At 47.7% G+C, this 24,541-nt stretch overlaps 1 protein-coding gene across 2 annotated transcripts in view; it reads left to right on the top strand.

The window, feature by feature from the left end:
- Positions 1–24,541, top strand: part of gle1 (GLE1 RNA export mediator) — a 59,428-nt gene that overhangs the window by 8,235 nt on the left and 26,652 nt on the right. Inside the window, exons 4-10 of one of the 2 annotated variants that reach the window (XM_070863695.1) lie at positions 2,254–2,402; positions 4,286–4,346; positions 6,728–6,982; positions 13,040–13,256; positions 15,602–15,658; positions 15,815–15,927; positions 18,388–18,457. In XM_070863695.1, coding sequence (XP_070719796.1) covers positions 2,254–2,402; positions 4,286–4,346; positions 6,728–6,982; positions 13,040–13,256; positions 15,602–15,658; positions 15,815–15,927; positions 18,388–18,457 — 922 coding nt within the window. The remainder of the gene's footprint in view (positions 1–2,253; positions 2,403–4,285; positions 4,347–6,727; positions 6,983–13,039; positions 13,257–15,601; positions 15,659–15,814; positions 15,928–18,387; positions 18,458–24,541) is intronic. The other variant, XM_070863696.1, reaches the window with a different exon arrangement.

Genomic DNA, 24,541 nt, shown 5'->3' with positions numbered 1-24,541 from the left:
CACACACCTGGGGGCTCCCTCCAAACATTGTCACACACCTGGGGACTCCCTCCAAATATTGTCACACACACCTGGGGACTCCCTCCAAATATTGTCACACACACCTGGGGGCTCCCTCCAAATATTGTCACACACACCTGGGGGCTCCCTCCAAATATTGTCACATACCTGGGGGTTCCCTCCAAATATTGTCACACACACCTGGGGGCTCCCTCCAAATATTGTGTCACACCTGGGGGCTCCCTCCAAATATATCCCCCAGACCTAACTAGAAAATTCAACATCAGCAACCTGAAGCAAAGCCGTTTTTTTCATTGTGTGAAAACACTTTACACAGAAATGAAACATGAGTAAGTCAACACAGAGAGGTAACAATATAGAATATAGAACTCTTGGAAATTCTGCACTTACGATCTGTAGTATGCCCAGTCCAGACAGATAAAAATTTGTTCCCATCACAGATCTCGAAGAGTCATGGATTCCAGTTTGAAAACTATACTGTGGATTAATTAAGTCGTAAAAGACCTGTCGTATGTTCCTTTTCCCTTTAAACATTGTCAACCCCCATGTTCTGCTTTATAATAATTTTGATTTATAATTTGAAATAGAGACAGATTAACGAAGGCCATTTTTGTAATCGCTTTGATAGTTGCTTCACGTTCCCCCAGCCATAAATGCAAACGCTCACATTCCTCGCTCTCCAACCCTCGTTGGTATTCCAGACAAATCTTGGATCTTTGAAAACAAACTCGGCCAATTCCAGCAAGCGTCGTAAAACATTGCCACTCTGTAACTTTACCAAATACTGAATAGTGACGCGTGCTGGAATAACTTATTGTCCTGGCAACTGAACTGATTTCCTGGATTCCACTCTCAAATCCTGCGTGCCCTCGTTTTCTCACAGGCCTGCGTCTGTGTTCGGCCTTCTGGTTGTTCAGTGTGTCAGCACAGGCTGAAGAAACCTTTCCTTTGTTTTTTTTTAATTTTTTTTTTATTTCTGCCATTCCTCTTCCTATTTTTCAACAAAGTCGGGGTATGGTTTCATGGGCAGTAGAATTTTTAATACCTCAGCCACATGCGGCACGACAGTGATCGGTTCGGTGCGTGCGCCGATTGTAAAACAATGCAGCACAGAAGGAAGCCATTCGGCCCATCGTGCCTGTGCCTGCCGGAGTCCTCATCCAGCGCCCAGGCTTCAAGGAGCCAGCATCAGAGATTGTTTAGAATGGGCGCCTGACTGTGCTTTTTTTCGCCCCTTCCTGCTCCTCACCCCCACCCGCCATTAACCCAAGACAGACTGGGTCCAGTTGTCTGCATTGTTGCCCCCTGTCTGTGATCCACTGCCTCAGCAAACCTTCCAGGGTCTGTGTAGCTCAGCAATATATCACCTGCTGGTCCGCTGGAGAAGGCGAGAAACAACAGAGAAAGACTTGGATTTATGTTGTGCCTTTCACGACCACCAGGTGCCTCAAAGGGCTTTTACAGCCAATGAAGTACTTTTGTAGTATAGTCACTGTTATAATGTGGGAAACGGCACAGCCAAATTGTGCACAGCAAGCTCCCACAAATAATGACCAGATCATTTGTTATTTTGTTATGTTGATTGAGGGATAAATATTGGCCAGGGCACCGGGGATATCTCCCCTGTTTTTTCCCCGAAATATTGCCATGGGATCTTTTACGTCCACCTGAGAGAGCAGACGGGGGCCTCGGTTTAACGTCTCATCTGAAAGATGTCACCTCAGACAGTGCAGCACTCCCTCAGCACTGCACTGGAGTGTCAGCGAGATTTTGTGCTCTAGTTCCTGGAGTGGCACCTAAACCCACAACCTTCTGACTCGGAGGCGAGAGTGCTGCCCACTGAGCGACTAGCCGACACTAGTTGAAAGGCAAGGCGTCGCTCGCTATCTCTAATGCCTGGTGCCTTTGCTTAGACCCCACTCTTAGGAACAGGTGGAGGCCATTTAGCCTGGTCTCCTGGCCAATATTTATCCCTCAATAAACATCACTTGGGCAGGGATAAAAACCCATGATTATTTGGTCATTATCACATTGCTCTTCGTGGGAACTTGCTGTGCACAAATTCTCTGCCAGATTTTCTGTGTGTGGCATCTTGCTGTGCGCATTTGGCTGCCGCATTTGCAGGCAACTGCACTCTGCAGGTCATTCAATCACCGTGAAGCACGTTGTGAAGTCCCAAGGACGAGGCCAGGCACCGTTTCAATGCAAGTTCATTCTGTCTTTCGTCCCTAGGCTGAACTGAAGCATCGGCAAGAACTGCAGCAGGAAACCGTCCAGGGTTTCTCGAAGACCGCGGTTGAACTCTTGAAACGATTTGAAGAATCCCTGGAGCTCCGGCGACGGCAGGAATACGAGGAGATGCGCGACATGATGGAGAAAGGGTAGAAGCTGTGTGTGTGGAGGGGGGAGGGTGCTGCAGGAGGGGGTTGTGGTGGATATTTTTCAAAGCTTTCTGATCCCTTACTCCTTGCGGTTAAATAACAAAACGGGGCCCCCGTCAGTCAACCTCACTAATTGGCTATAGATAAGAACATAAAAACTAGGAGCAGGAGTAGGCCATTCGGCCCCTCGAGCCTGCTCCGCCATTCAATAAGATCATGGCTGATCATCGACCTCAACTCCACTTTCCCGCCCAATCTCCATACCTGGATTCCCCTAGATTCCAAAAATCTATTGCTCTCAGATTCAGAGACTCAACATCCACAACCCTCTGGGACAGAGAATTCCAAAGATTCACCATCCTGAGTGAAGAAATTCCTCCTCATCGCTGTCTTAAATGGCCGCCCCCTTATCCTGAGACTATAACCCCCTAGTTCTAGACACTCCAGCCAGGGGGGAAGCAACCTCTCAGCATCTACCCTGTCAATCCCCTTCAGAATCCGTATGTTTCAATGAGATCACCTCTCATTCTTCTAAACTCCAGAGAGTATAGGCCCGTTCTACACAATCTCTCCTCATAGGACAGCCCTCTCATCCCAGGAATCAATTTCGTGAACCTTTGTTGCATTGCCTCCAAGGCAAGTATATCCTTCCATAGATAAGGAGACCAAAACTGTGCACAATACTCCAGGTGTGGTCTCACCAAGGCCCTGTACAATTGTAGCAAGACTTCCTTACTCTTGTACTCCAACCCCCTTGCAATAAAGGGACAACATGCCATTTGCCCTCCTTATAGCTTGCTGTACCTGCATGATGATGAGTGATTGTAACCTCAAGGTAACTTGTACTGAAATGTTTATCCCTAATTTCTGCTTTACATTTATACCCCCCCCCCCCCCCACCCCCACCCACAACATCCTGTGATTGCAATATAGAATCAATACTAAATTATTTAGGAGTGGATCAGTAAATATATATTTTTTTCTCTGAATACTGACCCCTCTAACTGCATAGCCTCTACGGGTGCATCACAAGAAGAAGGTTGTGGATTCATGTCCCACTCCAGACTCTTGAATACAAAAATCTAGGCTGACACTCCAGTGCAGTGCTGAGAGAGCACTGCACTGTCGGAGGGTCTCTTCTTTCGGATGAGACGTTAAACCGAGGCCCTGACTGCTGCCTCAGGTGGACGCAAAAGATCCCACGGCTGCTATTTCGAAGAAGAGCAGCGGAGTTATCCCCGGTGCCCTGGACCAATATTTATCCCTCAATAAACAAACCAAAAATAGATTATCTGGTCACTCACATTGCTGTTTGTAGGAGCTTGAGGGGAATATTTTTCACCAGAGGGTGGTGGGAGTCCGGGACTCACTGCCTGAAAGGGTGTTAGAGGCAGAAACCCTCATCGCATTTAAGAAGTACTTGGATGTGCACTTGCAGTGCCGTAATCTACAGGGCTATGGACCTAGAGCTGGAAAGTGAGAATAGGCTGGATAGCTCTTGGTTGGCCAGCATAGACACGATGGGCCGAATGGCCTCCGTCGGTGCCATAAATGTCTACGATTCTATAAAGAGGAAAAATAAGCCTGACGTGCTTTTGAATAAGTCAACCAGAATCTCCCTTTCAAGTAAGACCGTGGCTGGTTGCTCAAAGCGATTTTTATAATTGTTCCCAGTGTTCAAATGATACAACACAAATGGAGGCCATTTGGCCCATCGTGTCTGTGCCGACTCCCTGAGAGAGCTATCCAATTAGTCCCACTCCGCCTGCTCTTTCCTCATAGCCCTGCAAATTATTCCTCTTTTTGTGCTATACGCAAAATACAAGCCAAATCTGTACGGTGGGGGAGGATTCGAATGTGGAGCTAAAACTGTTCTCTTCTAGGTCACTCGAAGCTCAAGGGCGTCAAGAAAAGTTAAGGGAAGAGCATCGACGCCGAGCAAAGGTACGGTGCAGTGAGCTGCAGACACACTTTGTATTGCTGAGTCATTGGTGAGCCCGGCTTTCATTTGGAAATTACGGGGTGATTTGATCGAGGTGTTTAACATTAGGAAGGGATCAATGTTACCCCCCCCCCCCCCAGGTGTGCATGCGTGCAGCCGCGCATCAATCTTCAACAAGCGAGAGTCTAACCACCGCACCTTGACATTCAACGGCAATACCATCGCCGAATCCCCCGCCATCAACATCCTGGGGGTCACCCTTGACCAGAAACTTAACGGGACCAGCCACATAAATACTGCGGCAACAAGAGCGGGTCAGAGGCTGGGTATTCTGCGGCGAGTGTCTCACCTCCTGACTCCCCAAAGCTTTTCCACCATCTTCAAGGTGCAAGTCAGGAGTGTGATGGAATACTCTCCATTTGCCTGAATGAGTGCATTCTCACCACTCTTTGGGGAAAGAAGTTTCTTCTGAATTCCCTATTGGATTTCTTAGTGACTATCTTATATTGATAACCTCTAGTCATGCGCTTCCCCACAAGTGGAAACACTCTTTCTGTATCCACTCTATCAAAGCCTTTCATAATTTCAACACTCGAGTGTCAACAACACTGAAATCGAAGCGTTGCTTAACCGGGAGCCAACGTAGGTCAGCGAGCGCAGGGGTGATGGGCGAGCGGGACTTGGTGTGGGTTGGGACGAAAATGACGGGCAGGAAAAGACCAGCTGGTCCATCAAGCCTGCCCCGACTCTTGTGATGGCTGGAACGTCACGATCAGCAACTTCCTTACCCCCACCCGCAGTCATGTAATGTTCTGGGAGAGTTAGAGAAACCCAGGGCCAGTAAGGGGAAATGCCCGTGGAATGCACTACCTGAGTTAGTGATTGAAGCAGAGACGATGTTAACACAGGATTACACAGGGTATATGGCACAGAAACAGGCCATTCAGCCCAACCAGTCCATTCCAGCGCTTATGCTCCACTCGAGCCTCCTCCCGTCTTTCCCCATCTAAATCTATCAGCATAACCCTCTATTCCTTTCTCCCTCGTGTTCTTGTCTAGCCTCCCCTTAAATGCATCCATACTATTCGCTTCAACCACTCCCTGTGGTAGCGAGTTCCACATTCTCACCACTCTTTGGATAAAGAGATTTCTTCTGAATTCCGTATTGAATTTCTTGGTGACTATCTTATATTGATGACCTCTAATCTTGCTCTTCCCCACAAGTGGAAACACTTTCTGTATTCACTCTATCAAAACCTTTCATAATTTTAAAGACCTCTATTAGGTCACCCCTCATTTTTCAAGACAAAAGAGATCCAGCCTGATCATCCTTTCCTGATAGGTATACCCTCGCATTTCTGGTATCAGACTTGTAAATCTTCTCTGCACCCTCTCCAGTGCCTCTAAATCCTTCTTCTAATATGGTGACCAGAACTGTGCGCAGTGCTCTTAAGTGTGATCTAACCAAGGTAAGATACAAGCTTTGCGTAACTTCCCTACTTTTCAATTCTATACCTCTAGAAATAAACCCTAGTGCTTGGTTTGCATTTTTTTACAGCCTAAGTAGGTGGTTGGAATAAAGGGGCATGGGAGCAGGGCAGGCACGTGGCATAAGGATACTTCTCCTGTGCAGGGAAAACACCAACATGGACTGGTTGGGTCGAAAGGCTTATTTCCCTGTTGTAATTTCTATAATTCCATGTAATACAGGATATAATTTAGTCTTGAAAGCCACTGTATCATCGTCAAACATCATCCTCCAGTGTTCGATCTATCCACTCTTTTCAGATTATCAGAATATATTCACCCATGAGAAATGGTGTCCCTCCTGTTATTCTCTTGTAGCCTGGGAAATAATAACTTTTTTTTAATATAGCGCCTTTAACGCAGTAAAACGTCCCAAGGCGCTTCGCAGCAGTGTTACAGACAAACAGATAAATTTGACACTGAGCCACAGAAGAAATTAAGGCAGATAATCAAAAGCTAGTTTAAAGAGGTAGGTTTTAAGGAGCGTCTTTAAAGGAGGAAAGGGAGGTGGAGAGATTTAGGCAGGGAGTTCCAGAGCTTAGGGCCCAGGCAGCTGAATGGAGCGTTCAGCACAGAAACTTTTAACATCAGTGTGAACAAAAGCTTTTTAAGATAAGCTGGGTATTTTAGTATGTTCTCTGAGCAACAACAACAACTTGTATTTATATACCGCCTTTAACGTAGTGAAACGTCCAAAGGCACGTCATCGGAGTATTATGAGATAAAACAATTTGACACTGAAGTAGAAATTAGCGCAGCTGACCAAAAGCTTGGTCAAAGAGGTAGGTTTTAAGGACTTTTTTTTTTTAAACGGCCTTATTAACCTGTGTCGCAACTTTTTTTTTGTTCCATACAGAATCTGAACTTGAAACTTCGGGAAGCTGAGCAGCAGAGGCTGCGGCAGGAAGAGCTGGAGCGCCAGAGGCAGGCGGAAAGCCGGGAGCGAGTGCGGCGGCTCAACGCCATCCAGGCGGAGGTGCTGCACCTGAACATGCAGATCGAGCCCTACTTCAAGCAAAAAGAGCTGGTGGGGCTGGACCTCTCCAGCTACAATAACCGCGGCAACCAGATCTGCAGCCTGGTGTCGGGGGTGATTAAGCTCACGTCGGAGGTGCGTGCATTGCGTGAATGAGGCTAGAACGTGAAGAGTCTTGAAGTCAGTCAAATCCCAAGTGTCGGGGGGGGGGGGAACACAGTGAATTAGCGAAAGACATACGGGGACCAGGAGGATCCCAGGTTTGATCAGCCAGCCCGTGCTGAGTTAGATCATAAGAACTAGGAGCAAGAGTAGGCCATTTGGCCCCTCGAGCCTGCTCTGCCATTCAATAAGATCACGGCTGATCTGATCATGGACTCAGCTCCACTTCCCCGCCCGCTCCCCATAACCCTTTACTCCCTTATCGCTCAAAAATCTCTCTCGCTCCGCCTTAAATATATTCAATGACCCAGCCTCCACAGCTCTCTGGGGCAGAGAATTCCACAGATCTACAACCCTCTGAGAGAAGAAATTTCTCTGCCCTCCTCTGAATCTGGCCTCTTGAGCAGACCCGATTTTAATCGCTCCACCATCGGTGGCCGTGCCTTCAGGTGTTTGGGTCCCAAGCACTGGAACCAGTGCTCCCGTTAAGCTACGCGACCACGTAGCGCTCTGGAGGTCCCGCGCAGACTGCTTGCCACCTTTTAGAATTCTCATCCTTGTTTGCAAATCCCTCCATGGCCTCGCCCCTCCCTACCTCTGTAATCTCCTCCAGCTCAAAACCCCTCGAGATGTCTGCGCTCCTCAAATTCTGCCTTATTGAGCATCCCTGATTATAATCGCCCAACCATTGGTGGCCGTGCCTTCTGTTGCCTAGGCCCCAAGCTCTGCCTAAACCTCTCCGTGCCTCTACCTCTCTTTCCTCCTTCAAGACGCTCCTTAAAGCCTACCTCACGGACCCATAGAAACATAGAAACATAGAAAATAGGTGCAGGAGCAGGCCATTCAGCCCTTCTAGCCTGCACCGCCATTCAATGAGTTCATGGCTGAACATGAAACTTCAGTACCCCCTTCCTGCTTTCTCGCCATACCCCTTGATCCCCCGAGTAGTAAGGACTTCATCTAACTCCCTTTTGAACACATTTAGTGAATTGGCCTCAACTACTTTCTGTGGTAGAGAATTCCACAGGTTCACCACTCTCTGGGTGAAGAAGTTTCTCCTCATCTCGGTCCTAAATGGCTTACCCCTTATCCTCAGACTGTGACCCCTGGTTTTGGACTTCCCCAACATTGGGAACATTCTTCCTGCATCTAACCTGTCTAAACCCGTCAGAATTTTAAACGTTTCTATGAGGTCCCCTCTCATTCTTCTGAACTCCAGTGAATACAAGCCCAGTTGATCCAGTCTTTCTTGATAGGTCAGTCCCGCCATCCCGGGAATCAGTCTGGTGAACCTTCGCTGTACTCCCTCAATAGCAAGAATGTCCTTCCTCAAGTTAGGAGACCAAAACTGTACACAATACTCCAGGTGTGGTCTCACCAAGGCCCTGTACAACTGTAGCAACACCTCCCTGCCCCTGTACTCAAATCCCCTCGCTATGAAGGCCAACATGCCATTTGCTTTCTTAACCGCCTGCTGTACCTGCATGCCAACCTTCAATGACTGATGTACCATGACACCCAGGTCTCGTTGCACCTCCCCTTTTCATAATCTGTCACCATTCAGATAATAGTCTGTCTCTCTGTTTTTACCACCAAAGTGGATAACCTCACATTTATCCACATTATACTTCATCTGCCATGCATTTGCCCACACACCTAACCTATCCAAGTCACTCTGCAGCCTCATAGCATCCTCCTCGCAGCTCACACTGCCACCCAACTAAGACGCTCCTTAAAGCCTACCTCACGGACCAATCTGCCGTAATTTCTTCTTGTGTGCCTTGGTGTCAGATTTATTAGTTTTGTCTTCTAGTACTCCTCTGAAGCACCTTGGGACGTTTCACGATGTTAAAGGCGCGATATAAACACAGGTTGTTGTTGTTTTTGTTCACAATGGAAAAAACGCATGTGCGCGGAGATTTGAATGGGCCGTGCAGCCCATTAAAGGAGCCAAGCATCCCCCCCCAAAAAAAAATTAGGGGGAACGTTGACTGGAATTCGTACCTGAAAATCTTTCTGCTTCTCTTTCCTCCTTGAAGACACTCCTTAAAACCTACATCTTCGACCTGCCCTAATTTCTCCTAATTTTTAAAATCTCCCATCATCATCATAGGCAGTCCCTCAAAATTGAGGAAGACTTGCTTCCACTCTAAACATGTGCTCTTAGGTCACTGAACAGTCCAATACGGGAATTACAGACTTTGTCATAGATGGGACAGACAGTGGTTGAAGGAAAGGGTGGGTGGGGAATCTGGCTTGCCGCACGCTCCTTCCGCTGCCTGCGCTTGGTTTCTGCATGCTCTCGGCGATGAGACTCGAGATGCTCAGCGCCCTCCCGGATGTTCTTCCTCCACTTAGGGCGATCTTTGGCCAGGGACTCCCAGGTATCGGTGGAGATGTTGCATTTTATCAAGGGGGCTTTGAGGGTGTCCTTGAAACGTTTCCTCTGCCCACCTTGGGCTCGATTGCCGTGTAGGAGTTCCGAGTAGAGCGCTTGCTTTGGGAGCCTTGTGACAGGTATGTGAACAATGTGGCCTGCCCAACGGAGCTGGTCGAGTGTGGTCAGTGCCTCGATGCTGGGGATGTTGGCCTGGTCGAGGACGCTAACGTTGGTGCGTCTGTCCTCCCAAGGGATTTGCAGGATCCATGAGGGTCCTGATGTTCCAGGTCCCGAACTTCATATTGAAGGGTGGAAGATGCCTGTGCGTGAGTTCTTTTAACGTGGGGTGACCGTTGCACACTGGCTACCACACAAGCTTAGCTGAACAAGGTCTTGATCCAGTAGCAAGAGAGTCCAAGATAACTGGAGACCATGCACTGCATTTTAATCTCCCAATACTCCAGTGAAGCGCCTTGGGACGTTTCACTACATTAAAGGCGCTATATAAATACAAGTTGTTATGTGGCTTGCTGTTAAATTTTATTTGATAATGCTCCTGTGAAGCGCCTTTGGACGTTTCACTACGTTAAAGATGCTGTATAAATGCAAGTTGTTGATTTCAGAGCGGAAAGGGAGAAATTAATCACTGTTACTGATATTCCCCTATCCTACTGGACGTTCGTGTGTGTGTGTGTGTGTGTGTGTGTGTGTGTATGCGCGCAGACTGTTGATCAGGCTTGCATGTCGTTCTTTCTACCCCCACATTTCCCACTGTTCAATGGCCTGTTGACACTCACTGAGGCTTTGGTGAATGTAATAATTGCTGCAGACTTCCTGGTGCCCATGGAAACCTAACTTAGAAAGGAGTCGGCAGCGTTGAGAGACAAAAAGGGAGAAAATTGAATTTCTCTGTAGCCTGGTTTGAAGCCTCTTAACCAACTTCTAACACTAGGTTTTCCCAAATCATTTTTTTCTGCTTGTTGATTCTACAACAGCTTGTGTTTAGACACCCTCAAAGCTTCCTTGATAAAGTGCAACATCCCCACCGGCACCTGGGAATCCCTGGCCCAAGACTGCCCTAAGTGGAGGAAGAGCATCTGGGAAAAGGCGTTGAGCACCTCGAGTCTCATCGCCAGGAGCATGCAGAAACCAAGCGCAGGCAGCGGAAGGAGCGTGCGGCAAACCAGACTCCCCAGCCACCCTTTCCTTCAACCACTGTCTGTCCCACCTGTGACAGAGACTGTAATTCCCATATTGGACTGTACAGTCACCTGAGAACTCACTTTTAGAGTGGAAGCAAGTCTTCCTCGATTTTGAGGGACTGTCTATGATGATGTATTTAGAGAGAGCCTTTAATGTAGTAAAACATCCCAAGGCGCTTCACAGTGGTGTACTAAACTAAATTTGACACCGAGCCACATAAGGAGATGTTGGGACGGGTGACCAAAAGCTCAGACAAAGAGGTCGGTTTTAAGGAGCGGTTTAAAGGCAATTCATTGAAAAACAAAGGATTTCGATTGACTGGTAGATTTTTAAAATTGTTACCATCATGTTTTTATTGATGATGGTTTTGAGGTCGGGGGAGGGAAAAGAGCTGTTCCATTTCACTTTCATCTGCTGTCTTTAATATAATGATTTCTAGAAACAAATTCAGCCTCGAGCATGTTCCGCCAGTCAATTAGATCATGGCTGATCTGTATCTTGACCCCCGTCTACCCCGCCTTGGCTCCGCAACACTCATACCCTTGCCTGACACCTAACACACACCCTTAGGTGAATGGGAAACCTAAGCCAAAAGTGTGGAGTTTTGTAATGTATTTACTTCATGGGTTGTTTGCTTAAGAATTCATAGTAACGCATTGCTATTAAGAACTAGTTGGTTTATTAACAAAGGTTCAGTAGTCACACTACACATTACCAGTTCATCCAGGCTCACAACCACCTGCCTCATCGTGGATCTCCCGAACCCAACTGGCTGGGGTTTTATTGAGTCTTGTGAACATCACGTGACTGGCTAAGCCGCTCCCAACTCAACAGCGCTGCAAACCTGTGAGCATACTCGCAGGTGCATACAGTACAAGTACATTTTTGACTGTTTTGAAATATCTCTTAAAGCCCTTGTACTTTGGCTGAATTAACTTCTCTTTAACAATTCAAAAGTGAATTTTGAACAGCCTGCATATATATTTTTTAAACAAACACGAAGTTCCTCCTTACTCAAAGGATCTGTACTACATATTCCACCGGATACAGCGGGGAAAGAAGGAAGAATATGAGGGAGATTAGTAGGAACGTTCAGTGGATCACTGAGCACGACAGGCCCCACAGTTTGATTGGTCACCGCACCTCAGGAAGGAATAATTGTTCTTGTAGCGTTCGCAGTGCAGATTGACCAGAATTATACCGGGGCTAAAAAGGTTAAAATATGAGGGCAGGTTGCAAAAACTAGGCTTGTATTCCCTCGAGTATAGAAGATTAAGGGCTGATCAAATTGAGATGTTCAACATGATTAAAGAATTTGAGAGGGTAGATAGAGAGAAACTATTTGCTCTGGTGGGGTAAGAGTCCAGAATAAGGGGCCATAACCTTGAAATTCGAGCCAGGCTGTTCAGGGGTGACGTCTTCACACAAAGGGTGGTGTAAATCTGGAACACATTCTTCCCCCAAAAAGCTCTCGAGGCTGGGAGTCAGTGGAAAATTTCAGAACTCAGATTGACAGATTTTTCTTGGACGAGGGTATCGGGATATGGCACCAAGGCGGGGAGATGGAGTTAAGGTCGAGATCAGCGATGGTTTAATTGAATGGCAGAGCCGGCTTGAGGGGCTGAATGGCCTACTTCGGTTCCCTACGATCCTAATTCCTTGCTGGAAAGCGCCTGTGCGCGTACATAGGGCGAGAGCACGATTGAGCTTGGCCGTGAATAGCCCGCTGACGTGCTCGGGCATGCGCGCGGAGAACGGCGACTCGGATGCGGTGGGGCGGGCAGTGCCCGTGTAATCATACTTCAATGAGAATCGGCGCCTTCCTGAAGGAGTCGTGTAGGGGAGGGGAGAAAATTGAGGTGGGGTGGCGAGGGACCGGGGGTGGTAAAAGAACAATAAGGACTGGACTACGTCTGTTGCATTGTGAACGTACCCACTTTAAAATATATATATAGTATCATTCAAGGCTCAGTGGGTAGCACCCTCACCTTTTGAGTTAGAAGGTTGTGGGTTCAAGGCCCACTCCAGAGACTTGAGCACAAAATCCAGGCTGTCACTCCAGTGCGCAGTGCTGAGGGAGCGCTGCACTGTCGGAGGTGCCGTCTTTCGGATGAGACGTTAAACCGAGGCCCCGTCTGCCCCCTTAGGTGGACGTAAAAGATCCCACGGGCATTATTTTGAAGAAGAGCAGGTGACCTATCCCCAGTGTCCTGGCCAATATTTATCCCTCAATCAACATCGCTAATACAGATTATCTGGTCATTATCATGTTTCAGTTGCAAATTGGCTCCCAGAAATTCCAACATTACAACAGTGACTACACTTCAAAAAGTACTTCATTTCCTGTGAAGCGTCTTTGGGGACATCCGATGGTCGTGAAAGGCGCCATATAAATGCAAATGTCTCTTTCTAATCACTTCCCCCCCCCCCCCCCCCCCCCCGTGCAGGGCGGATTGCCGCTTCAGGAGGACATGCTGAACGCGGAGCGAGCCCTGATGGAAATGCGAGAGCTGATCACCGCCATGCACGAGAAGATTGCTGCCGCGGCCGCCGAGAGGAAGAGGGTCAAGGAAGAGGAGGAGAAGAAAGCGCTTGAGAAAAAACAGGAAGTCAAACCTGAAATAGCGGCCCCAGCCCCACCAGCGAGCACCAGCCGTAAAGAAGGTGAATTGGCTAGATTAGACTGGCAAACGATACTAAAAGGGTTGACGGTGGATAAGCAATGGCAAACATTTAAAGATCACATGGATGAACTTCAGCAAATGTACATCCCTGTCTGGAGTAAAAATAAAACGGGGAAGGTGGCTCAACCATGGCTAACAAAGGAAATTAAGGATAGTGTCAAAGCCAAGGAAGAGGCATAAAAATTGGCTAGAAAAAGCAACAAACCTGAGGACTGGGAGAAATTTAGAATTCAACAGAGGAGGACTAAGGGATTAATTAAGAGGGGGAAAATAGAGTACGAGTGGAAGCTTGCAGGGAATATAAAAACTGACTGCAAAAGCTTCTATAAATATGTGAAGAGAAAAAGATTAGTAAAGACAAACGTAGGTCCCTTGTAGTCGGATTCAGGTGAAATTATAATGGGGAACAAAGAAATGGCAGACCAATTGAACCAGTACTTCGGTTCTGTCTTCACGAAGGAAGATACAAATAACCTTCCGAAGGTACTAGGGGACAGTGGGTCAAGTGAGAAGGAGGAACTGAAGGATATCCTTATTAGGCGGGAAATTGTGTTAGGGAAATTGATGGGAATGAAGGCCGATAAATCCCCGAGGCCTGATAGTCTGCATCCCAGAGTGCTCAAGGAAGTGGCCCTAGAAATAGTGGATGCATTGGTGATCATTTTCCAACAGTCTATCGACTCTGGATCAGTTCCCATGTTTTAATGTAACACCATGTTTTAAAAAAGGAGGGAGAGAGAAAACGGGTAATTATAGACTGGTTAGCCTGACATCAGTAGTGGGGAAAATGTTGGAATCGATCATGAAAGATGAAATAGCAGCGCATTTGGAAAGCGGTGACAGGATCGGATCAAGTCAGCATGGATTTAGGAAAGGGAAATCATGCTTGGACGAATCTTCTGGAATTTTTTGAGGATGTAACCAGCAGAGTGGACAAGGGAGAACCAGTGGATGTGGTGTATTTGGAATTTCAGAAGGCTTTTGACAAGGTACCGCACAAGAGATTGTTGTGCAAAGTCAAAGCACATGGTATTGGGGGTAATATACTGACGTGGATAGGGAACTGGTTGGCAGAAAGGAAGCACAGAGTCGGGATAAATGGGTCCTTTTCAGAATGGCAGGCAGTGACTAGTGGAGTACCGCAGGGCTCAGTGCTGGGACCCCAGCTCTTTACAATATACATTAACGATTTGGGTGAAGGAATAGAGTGTAATATCTCCAAGTTTGCAGATGATACTAAACTGGCTGGCGGTGTGAGCTGTGAGGAGGACGCTAAGAGGCTGCAGGGTGACTTGGACAGGTTAGGTGAGTGGGCAAATGCATGGCAGATGCAGTATAATGTGGATAAATGTGTGGTTATCCATTTTGGGGGCAAAAACACGAAGGCAGAATATTATCTGAATGGTGGCAGACTAGGAAAAGGGGAGGTGCAACGAGACCTGGGTGTCATGGTTCATCAGTCACTGAAAGTGGGCACGCAGATACAGCAGGCGGTAAAGAAGGCAAATGGTATGTTGGCCTTCATAGCGAGGGGATTTGAATATAGAAGCAGGGAGGTCTTACTGCAGTTGTACAGGGCCTTAGTGAGGCCTCACCTGGACTTATTGTGTTCAGTTTTGGTCTCCTAGTCTGAGGAAGGACGTTCTTGCTATTGAGAGAGTGCAGCGAAGATTCACCAGACTGATTCCAGGGATGGCTGGGCTGTCATATGAGGAGAGACTGGATCAACTGGGCCTTTATTCACTGGAGTTTAGAAGGATGAGAGGGGATCTCATCGAAACATATAAGATTCTGACGGGACTGGACAGGTTAGATGCGGGAAGAATGTTCCCGATGTTGGGGAAGTCCAGAACCAGGGGACATAGTCTTTGGACAAGGGGTAGGCCATTTAGGACTGAGATGAGGAGAAACTTCTTCACTCAGAGGGTAGTGAATCTTTGGAATTCTCTGCCCCAGAGAACTGTGGAGGCTCAGTTGTTGAGTATATTCAAGACGGAGATCGATAGATTTTTGGATACTCAGGGAATCAAGGGATATGGGGACAGTGCAGGAAAGTGGAGTTGAGGTAGAAGATCAGCCATGATCTCATTGAATGGCGGTGCTGGCTCGAGGGGCTGAGTGGCCGACTCCTGCTCCTATTTCTTATGTTCTTAGTCCTAAATGGCTGACCCCTTATCCTGAGACTGTGCCCCCTAGTTCTAGACTTGGGGAAACAACCTCTCAGCATCTACCCTGTCAATCCCCCTCAGAATCTTTTATGTTTCAATGCGATCGCCTCTTGTGTCTTCTAAATTCAAGAGTAATCAGCTCAATCTCTCCTCATAGGACAATCCTCTCATCCCAGGAAACAGTCTGGTGAAGCTTCATTACACTGCCTCCAAGGCAAGTATATCCTTAGATAAGGAGACCAAAATTGGATATAAAAAGAATCTTTCTTCGAGAATTATTAAAACAAACATGATGCAGGCTAAACTGACTGAAATTTGCTCACCTTCAAGATGAACTATCTGGTTTGTGTTTTTTTTATTTAAACGACAGGGCTACAGATAAAGGCCGATTCAATCAGTTTGCAGTGGTACCAACAGTTGCAGGATATGTGTGACCAATGTTCAGCATCCATTAATGATCTTAACAACAGCAAGGATTGCAAGGTAAATTGATGCAAAGTACTTTTGTTTTAAATTATTTTGTTACGTGTTTTTGCTCCCCAGGGCACAGCAATGCTAATGTTAGCCGCACATAGGAACAGGAGTATTATTCTCAAGTTTTGAATTATTCAATTGACTGCCCCCCCAGCCTCAGCAGCTTTTTGGGGGAGAGAGTTCCAGATTTCCACTCCCCTTTGTTTGAAGAAGTGCTTCCTGACATCACCCCTGAACGGCCTGGCTCTAATTTTAAGGTTATGCCCCCTTGTTCTGGACTTCCCCCACCAGAGGAAATAATTTCTCTCTCTTTCTTTACCCAGTCAAATCCTTTAATCATCTTAAATACCCGAATTAGATTGCCCTTTGATCTTCTATTCTCGAGGGGAATATGAGCCTAGTCTGTGCAAGCAGTCCTCGTAATTTAAAACCTTTTCAGCCCTGATATCATCCTGTTGATTCCGCGGAATACCCTACCAGGAACGGTGGTGGGAAGCAGAATCCATGATTGCTCTTAAAGAGACAAGTGGGTAACTTATTAAAAGGCGAAGTTTACTCCCGTGTGACGGCAAGGGCATGATGGGCTCAGTGGCCTCCTTCTGTGCTGTGCGGTTCTGTGAATGTCCCAATCAATCAGTCATGTCGACGTCACTCTGAGCGGTTGATGGAATGATGGTTCGGTGGTGGCAAAAAGTGGGTTTTCGGTTTTATCTCCTGCTGTGTCAAGGTGATGCGCTGTTCTGTGTGGTAAGGGGCTTTACCGAGCCACCTGGCTGTGTGACGGAACGCACTGTGCTATGGCTGAAGGAACATAAGAACATAAGAGATAGGAGCAGGGGTAGGCTATTTGGCCTCTCGAGCCTGCTCTACCATTTAATAAGATCATGGCTGATCTGATCATGGTCTCAGCTCCACTTCCCTGCCCGCTCCGCATAACTCTTTACTCCACTATCACTCAAAAATCTGTCTATCTCCGCCTTAAATATGTTCAATGACCCAGCCTCCACAGCTCTCTGAGACAGAGATTTACAACCCTCAGAGAAGAAATTTCTCCTCATCTCAGTTTTAAATGGGCGGCCCCTTATTCTAAGACTATATCCCCTAATTTTAGTTCCCCCTATGAGTGGAAATATCCTCTCTGCATCCACTTTGTTGAGCCCCCTCATTATCTTATATGTTTCGATAAGATCACCTCTCATTCTTCTGAACTCCAATATGTATAGGCTCAACCTATCTTCATAAGTCAACTCCCTCATCTCCGGAATCAACCTAGTGAATCTTCTCTGAACAGCCTCCAATGCAAGTATATCCTTCCTTAAATACGGAGACCAAAACTGTACACAGTACTCCATATGTGGCCTCACCAATGCCCTGTACAGTTGTAGCAGGACTTCTCTGCTTTTATATTCTATCCCCCTTGCAATAAAGGCCAATATTTCATTTGCCTTCCTGATTACTTGCATAGAAACATAGAAAATAGGTGCAGGAGTAGGCCATTCGGCCCTTTGAGCCTGCACTGCCATTCAATATGATCATGGTTGATCATGCAACTTCAGTACCTACCCCTTTCCTGCTTTTTCTCCATACCCCTTGATCCCTTTAGCCGTAAGGGCCACATCTAACTCCCTTTTGAATATATCTGACGAACTGGCATCAACAACACTCTGTGGTAGAAAATTTCACAGGTTCACAATTCTCTGGGTGAAGAAGCTTCTCCTCAGCTCGGTCCTAAATGGCTTACCCCTTATCCTTAGACTGTGACCCTTGGTTCTGGACTTCCCCAACATCGATTGATTCCGGAAATGAGGGGATTGACTTATGAAGATAGATTGAGCCTATACACATTGGAGTTCAAAAGAATGAGAGGTGATCTTATCGAAACATATAAGATAATGAGTGGGCTCGACAAGGTGGATGCAGAGAGGATATTTCCACTCATAGGGGAAACTAAAACTAGGGGACATAGTCTTAGAATAAGGCTCCGCCCATTTAAAACTGAGATGAGGAGAAATTTCTTCTCTCAGGGTGCACCTGCATGCTAACTTTTTGTGTTTCAGGCATAAGGACCCCCAGGTTTCTCTGTACTGCAGCACTTTGCAATTTTTCTCTATTTAAATTATAATTTGCTTTTCTATTATTTCTGCTAAAGTGGATAACCTCACATTTTACCACATTATTTTTCTCCCACTCACTTAGCCTGTCTATATCCCTTTGCAGATTTTTTGTGTTCTCCTCACAACTTGCTTTCCCACCCATTTTTGTATCATCAGCAAACTTGGCTACATTACACTCGGTCCCTTCATCCAAGTCATTACTATAGATTGTAAAGAAGGAAGGAAGGAAGGCACAAGGTTACAAAAGGTCACAAAGAAGAAATAACAACCAAAAAAAAAACCCATTCCTTTCACTTTGCCACCATTTTCGTGGTGAGATATTCCTGAAACAGATTACATGTGCTTTCCTTCCCAGGTGAAGAAGATTAAAATGGATCTTCAGAAAACTGCAACCATTCCTGTTGGTCAGATCTCCTCCATTGCAGGTGAGTGGAGATCATTCCCGAGGCGTGGTTTATCTATTTAATACTGGCAGCAGAGCTGGTCTCCAGTCGTCTTGGGTAACCCTTGCCACTGGAACAAGACCTAACTCTGTCAAGCCCGTGTGGTGGCTGGTGTGCAACGGCCACCACACGTTAAAAAAAATCCACGCACAGGCATCTTCCACCCTCGAGGATGTAGTTCGGGTCCTTCATTGAAACACCTATGAACTCATCCGTGGAAGCAAGTCATCCTCGTTTTGAGGGACCGCCTATGATGATGATGATGGTATAATTTATGTAGTTAGTATTCTTGTTGCTCTTTTCCCACTCGCCCCTCCCTTTAAGTCCTTCTGCTGTCTCCCACCACACGCCCGCTTTTGGCTCCTTTATCCCATACTAATTATTTGATACCTTTTTTGGGGCTTTTTTTCTCCCCTTACCTCCCCTTCTCTGTTGAAGGTGTTGACTTCTTGCAGGATTGTGGTTCCAGAAACACTGGTCACCCTCCTGCAATGCGCGCAAGTGGACGTTAATCCTACGTGAGCCTTGATGGTCTTACGATATTAACGGGGGTGGGGGGGTAGGGAATGGTGTAAGGAAAAGGGCATCTGAAGACAACCGAGACTGATCTTGTGCTTGCCTCTCGAGTCTGCACGTGCATCCCCAGTGAGGGGGAGGGGGTCACTTATTGGCAATTGGGAGTCAGAAACCCAGCTGGTCTTCCCCGAAACCGATTGTGGGGCTCGTACACCTACCCTGCTTGGGATCGCCTCGCTTCGCAAAGACTGGGGACTGAACCGGGGACCCTGTTCGTTACATCCTCAAAGAACTCCAGCAAATTTGTCAAACGTGATTTCCCTTTCATAAAACCATGCTGACTCTGCTTGATTGAATTATGCTTTTTCAAATGTCTCGCTACTGCTTCCTTAATAAAGCGTGCGCAGAAATTTAAAGGGACTGCGCATTGAAATAAACAGGTCATGGACAACAAAGACGATTATAGGGAACATTGTATGAATATAGCCTATTGATTTTATATAAAGAAAGAAAAGAAAGACAGACTTGCATTCCAAGGCGCCTTTCACGACCACCGGACGTCTCAAAGCGCTTTACAGCCAATGAAGTCCTTTTTTTTTTGAAGTGTGGTCACTGTTGTAATGTAGGAAACGCGGCAGATAATTTGCGTACAAGAAAGCTTCCACAAACAGCATTGTGATTGTTGTGTATCTGTAAAGCATGCACTCCCATGTTCCGCCACCAGGGAGCTCATCCCCTGAAGTCCCAAAGGATCCCAGCATCCCTTGGGAGCACTGTATATAAGCCGGCCCCTCAGGCCTGTTCCTCACTCTGGAGTGTCTTATTAAAGACTGAGGTCACTGTTACTTTAACCTCCCTGTGTGCAGCCTCATCTGTGTTAGGAACACAATAACTGGCGACGAGAATACGAATCCAACGCAAAGATGCAGCAAACTGTGGGCATCCTGGAAAAGTTCTCGGAGGGTGAGGACTGGGAAACCTATGTCGAACGGCTAGACCAGTACTTTGTAGCCAACGAGCTGGACGGAGAAGGAAGCGCTGCAAAAAGGGGAGCGGTCCTCCTCACAGTCTGCGGGGCACCGACCTACAGCCTCATGAAGAATCTTCTGGCTCCGGTGAAACACACAGATAAGTCGTATGAGGAGCTGTGTACACTGGTTCGGAAGCATCTTAACCCGAGGGAGAGCGTGCTGATGGCGCGGTATCAGTTCTACACGTGCCAGCGATCTGAGGTCAGGAAGTGGTGAGCTACGTCGCTGAGCTAAGGCAACTTGCAGGACAATGTGAGTTTGATGGCTACCTGGAGCAAATGCTCAGACTTTTTTGTACTGGGCACTGGCCATGAGACCATCCTACGAAAACTTTTGACTGTAGAGACACCGACCCTCAGTAAGGCCATTGCCATAGCACAGGCGTTTATGTCCACCAGTGATAACACCAAACAAATCACTCAGCACACAAGTGCAAGCAATGTTCATAAATTAACTGGAACTGTGTTTGCGAGTGGAAATGTACAGGGCAGAACCCACGAGTCTGCAACTGCTAGCAGGCCTCAGGTGACCCAGATGACTGAGTCCCCAACAAAGGATGAATGCAAGGCAATTCACACCTTGTTGGTGGCGTGGAGACTTCCATTCAGCCTATTCATGCCGCTTCAAAGGGTATGTTTGCAAGAGCTGTGGAACAATGGGGCACCTCCAACGAGCTTGCAAACGAGCTGCAAGCTCTGCAAAACCTGCTAACCACCACGTGGCAGAGGAAGATCGGTCCATGGTGAACCAAAGCAATTTCGAGCCTCAGAGAGAGGAGGCAGATGTTGAAGTACACTGGGTGCACACATTTTCGACGAAATGTCCACCTATAATGCTAAATGTAAAATTGAATGGCTTACCCGTAGCCATGAAACTGGACACTGGCGCTAGCCAATCCATCATGAGTAAAAAGATGTTTGAGAGACTGTGGTGCAACAAGGCATTCAGACCAGCCCTGAGCCCCATCCACACGAAACTGAGAACGTACACCAAAGAGCTTATCACTGTCCTGGGCAGCGCCATGGTCAAGGTCACCTACGAGGGCACGGTGCACGAACTGTCACTCTGGATTGTCCCGGGCGATGGCCCCACACTGCTTGGAAGGAGCTGGCTGGACAAAATCCGCTGGAACTGGGATGACATCCGAGCGCTTTCGCATGTCGATGAGGCCTCATGTACCCAGGTTCTTAACAAATTTCCTTCCCTTTTTGAGCCAGGCATTGGAAACTTTTCCGGGGCGAAGGTGCGGATCCACTTGGTCCCAGAGGCACGACCCATTCACCACAAGGCGCGAGCGGTACCTCACATGATATGGGAGAGAGTGGAAATCGAGCTGGACAGGCTGCAACGCGAAGGCATCATCTCCCCAGTGGAATTCAGCGAGTGGGCCAGCCCGATTGTTCCAGTACTCAAAAGTGATGGCAAGGTCAGGATTTGCGGCAATTATAAAGTAACTATTAATCGTTTCTCGCTACAGGACCAATACTCGCTACATAAGGCAGACGACCTATTTGCGACCAAGCTCGACCTGACTTCAGCCTACATGACGCAGGAGCTGGAGGAGTCTTCGAAGGGCCTCACCTGCATCAACACGCACAAGGGACAGATGCCCGTTTGGAATTCGGTCGGCTGCAGCGATCTTCCAGAGAAACGTGGAGAGCCTACTTAAGTCGGTACCACACAGGACGTCTTTCAGGACGACATATTGGTCACGAGTCGGGACACCGCCGAGCACCTACAAAACCTGGAGGAGGTCCTCCAGTGACTGGATTGCGTAGGGCTGTGGCTGAAGAGGTCGAAATGCCTCTTCATGGCAACAGAAGTGGAGTTTTTGGGGAGAAAGATCGCGGTGGACGGCATTCGGCCCACAGACGCCAAGACGGAGGCTATCAGGAATGCGCCCAGGCCTTGGAGCTGCGGTCGTTCCTGGGACTCCTCAACTATTTTGACAACTTCCTACCGGGGTTAAGCACCCTCTTAGAGCCCCTACATGTGCTATTGTGCAAAGGTGAGAACTGGGTATGGGGAAAAAAACCAAGTAATTGCTTTTGAGCAAGCCAGAAACATTTTATGCTCCAACAAGCTGCTTGTATTGTATAACCCGTGTAAAAGACTTGTGCTAGCATGTGACGCGTCGTTGTATGGAGTCGGGTGTGTATTACAACAAGCGAACGTTGCGGGGAAGTTGCAACCTGTCGCCTATGCTTCCAGGAGCTTGTCTAAGGCCGAGAGCGCCTACAGCATGATTGAGAAAGCGGCATTAGCATGTGTGTTCGGGGTAAAGAAAATGCATCAGTACCTGTTTGGCCTCAAATTTGAGCTGGAAACCGATCACAAGCCCCTCATATCCCTGTTCGCTGAAAACAAGGGGATAAATACTAATGCCTCGGCCCACATACAAAGGTGGGCACTCGCATATAACTATACCATCCGCCACAGGCCAGGCACCGAGAACTGTGTGGATGATCTCAGTCGGCTACCATTGCCCACCACGGGGGTGGAAATGGCACAGCCTGCAAACTTGTTGATGGTGGCGCAGCCCGCAGACTTGTTGATGGTCATGGAAGCGTTTGAAACTGATAAATCACCTGTCACGGCCTGCCAGATTAGGACTTGGACCAGCCAAGATCCTCTGCTGTCCCTAGTAAAAAAAACTGTGCACTGCATGGGAGCTGGGCCAGCATCCCCATTGAAATGCAAGAGCCAATCAAGCCGTTCCAGCGGCGAAGGAACGAGCTGTCCATTCAGACAGACTGCCTGTTGTGGAGTAACCGCGTAGTGCTACCCAAAAAGGGCAGGGAGATGTTCATCTCTGATCTCCACAGCACACACCCGGGTATAGTAATGATGAAAGCGATAGCCAGATCCCACGTGTGGTGGCCCGGTATCGACTCTGACTTAGAGTCCTGTGTACGGCAATGCAGCGTATGTCCTCAGTTGAGCAACGCGCCCAGAGAGGCACCACTCAGTTTGTGGTCCTGGCCCTCCAGACCATGGTCGAGGATCCATGTCGACTATGCGGGCTTGTTTCTCGGTAAAATGTTCTTGGTGGTGGTGGTGGATGCTTTTTCAAAATGGATTGAATGTGAAATAATGTTGGGAAGCACCACCACTGCCACCATTGAAAGTCTGAGGGCCATGTTTGCCACCCACGGCCTGCCTGACATACTGGTCAGTGACAATGGGCCACGTTTCACCAGTGCCGAATTTAAAGAATTCATGACCCACAATGGGATCAAACATATCACCTCGGATCCATTTAAACCAGCCTCCAATGGGCAGGCAGAGCGGGCAGTACAAACAATCAAACAGAGCCTTAAACGAGTCCGAGAAGGCTCACTCCAAACTCACCTGTCCCGAGTACTGCTCAGCTACCGCACAAGACCCCACTCATTCACGGGTGCCCCCGGCTGAGCTACTCATGAAAAGGACACTTAAAACCGGGCTCTCGCTGGTTCACCCCAACCTGCATGATCAGGTAGAGAGCAGGTGGCAGCAACAAAATGTAAACGATGGTCGCGCCACTGTGTCACGGGAAATTGATCTGAATGACCGTGTATGTGCTAAACTATCGACATGGTCCCAAGTGGATCTCTGGCACGGTGATAGCTAAAGAAGGGAATAGGATGTTTGTAGTTAAACTAGACAATGGACAAATTTGCAGAAAGCACCTGGACCAAACGAGGCTGCGGTTCACAGACTGCCCTGAACAACCCACAGCAGACACCACCTTTTTCGAGCCCACAACACACACCCAAAGGATCAACGACACCACCCCGGATCAGGAAATCGAACCCATCACGCCCAACAGCCCAGCAAGGCCAGGCTCACCCAGCAGCCCTGCAGGGCCAACAATACACCAGAACAGACACTTGTACCGAGGCAGTCCACCAGGGAAAGAAAGGCTCCCGACCGCCTCACCTTGTAAATAGTTTTCACTTTGACTTTGGGGGGGGTCATGATGTTGTGTATCAGTAAAGCATGCACTCCCATGTTCCGCCACCAGGGAGCTCATCCCCTGAAGTCCCAAGGGATCCCAGCATCCCTTGGGAACACTGTATATAAGCCGGCCCCCAAGGCATGTTCCTCACTCTGGAGTGTCTTATTAAAGACTGAGGTCACTGTTACTTTAACCTCACTGTGTGCTCCTCATCTGTGTTAGGAACACAATAGTGATAATAACCACATAATTTTTATGTTACGTTATGTTGATTGAGGGATAAATATTGGCCAGGATACCGGGGATAACTCCCATGCTATTCTTCGAAATAGTGTTGTAGGATCTTTTACGTCCACTTGAGGGGGCAGACGGGGCCTCGGTTTACCGTCTCATCTGCAAGATGGCACCTCCGGCAGTGCAGCGCTCCCTCAGCACTGCAGTGGGAGTGTCAGCCTGGATTTTTTTTGTGCTCGAAAGTCCCTAGAGTGGGTCTTGAACCCCACAGAACCTTCTGACTCAGGCAAGTGTGCTACCCACTGAGTCACAGCTGAAGCTGACAATATAGTCTTTCCCATTGAA

This window comes from Pristiophorus japonicus, chromosome 20 (assembly GCF_044704955.1).
Source record: "Pristiophorus japonicus isolate sPriJap1 chromosome 20, sPriJap1.hap1, whole genome shotgun sequence".
NCBI lineage: Eukaryota > Metazoa > Chordata > Chondrichthyes > Pristiophoridae > Pristiophorus > Pristiophorus japonicus.
This window is presented reverse-complemented; position numbering and strand designations above follow the sequence as displayed.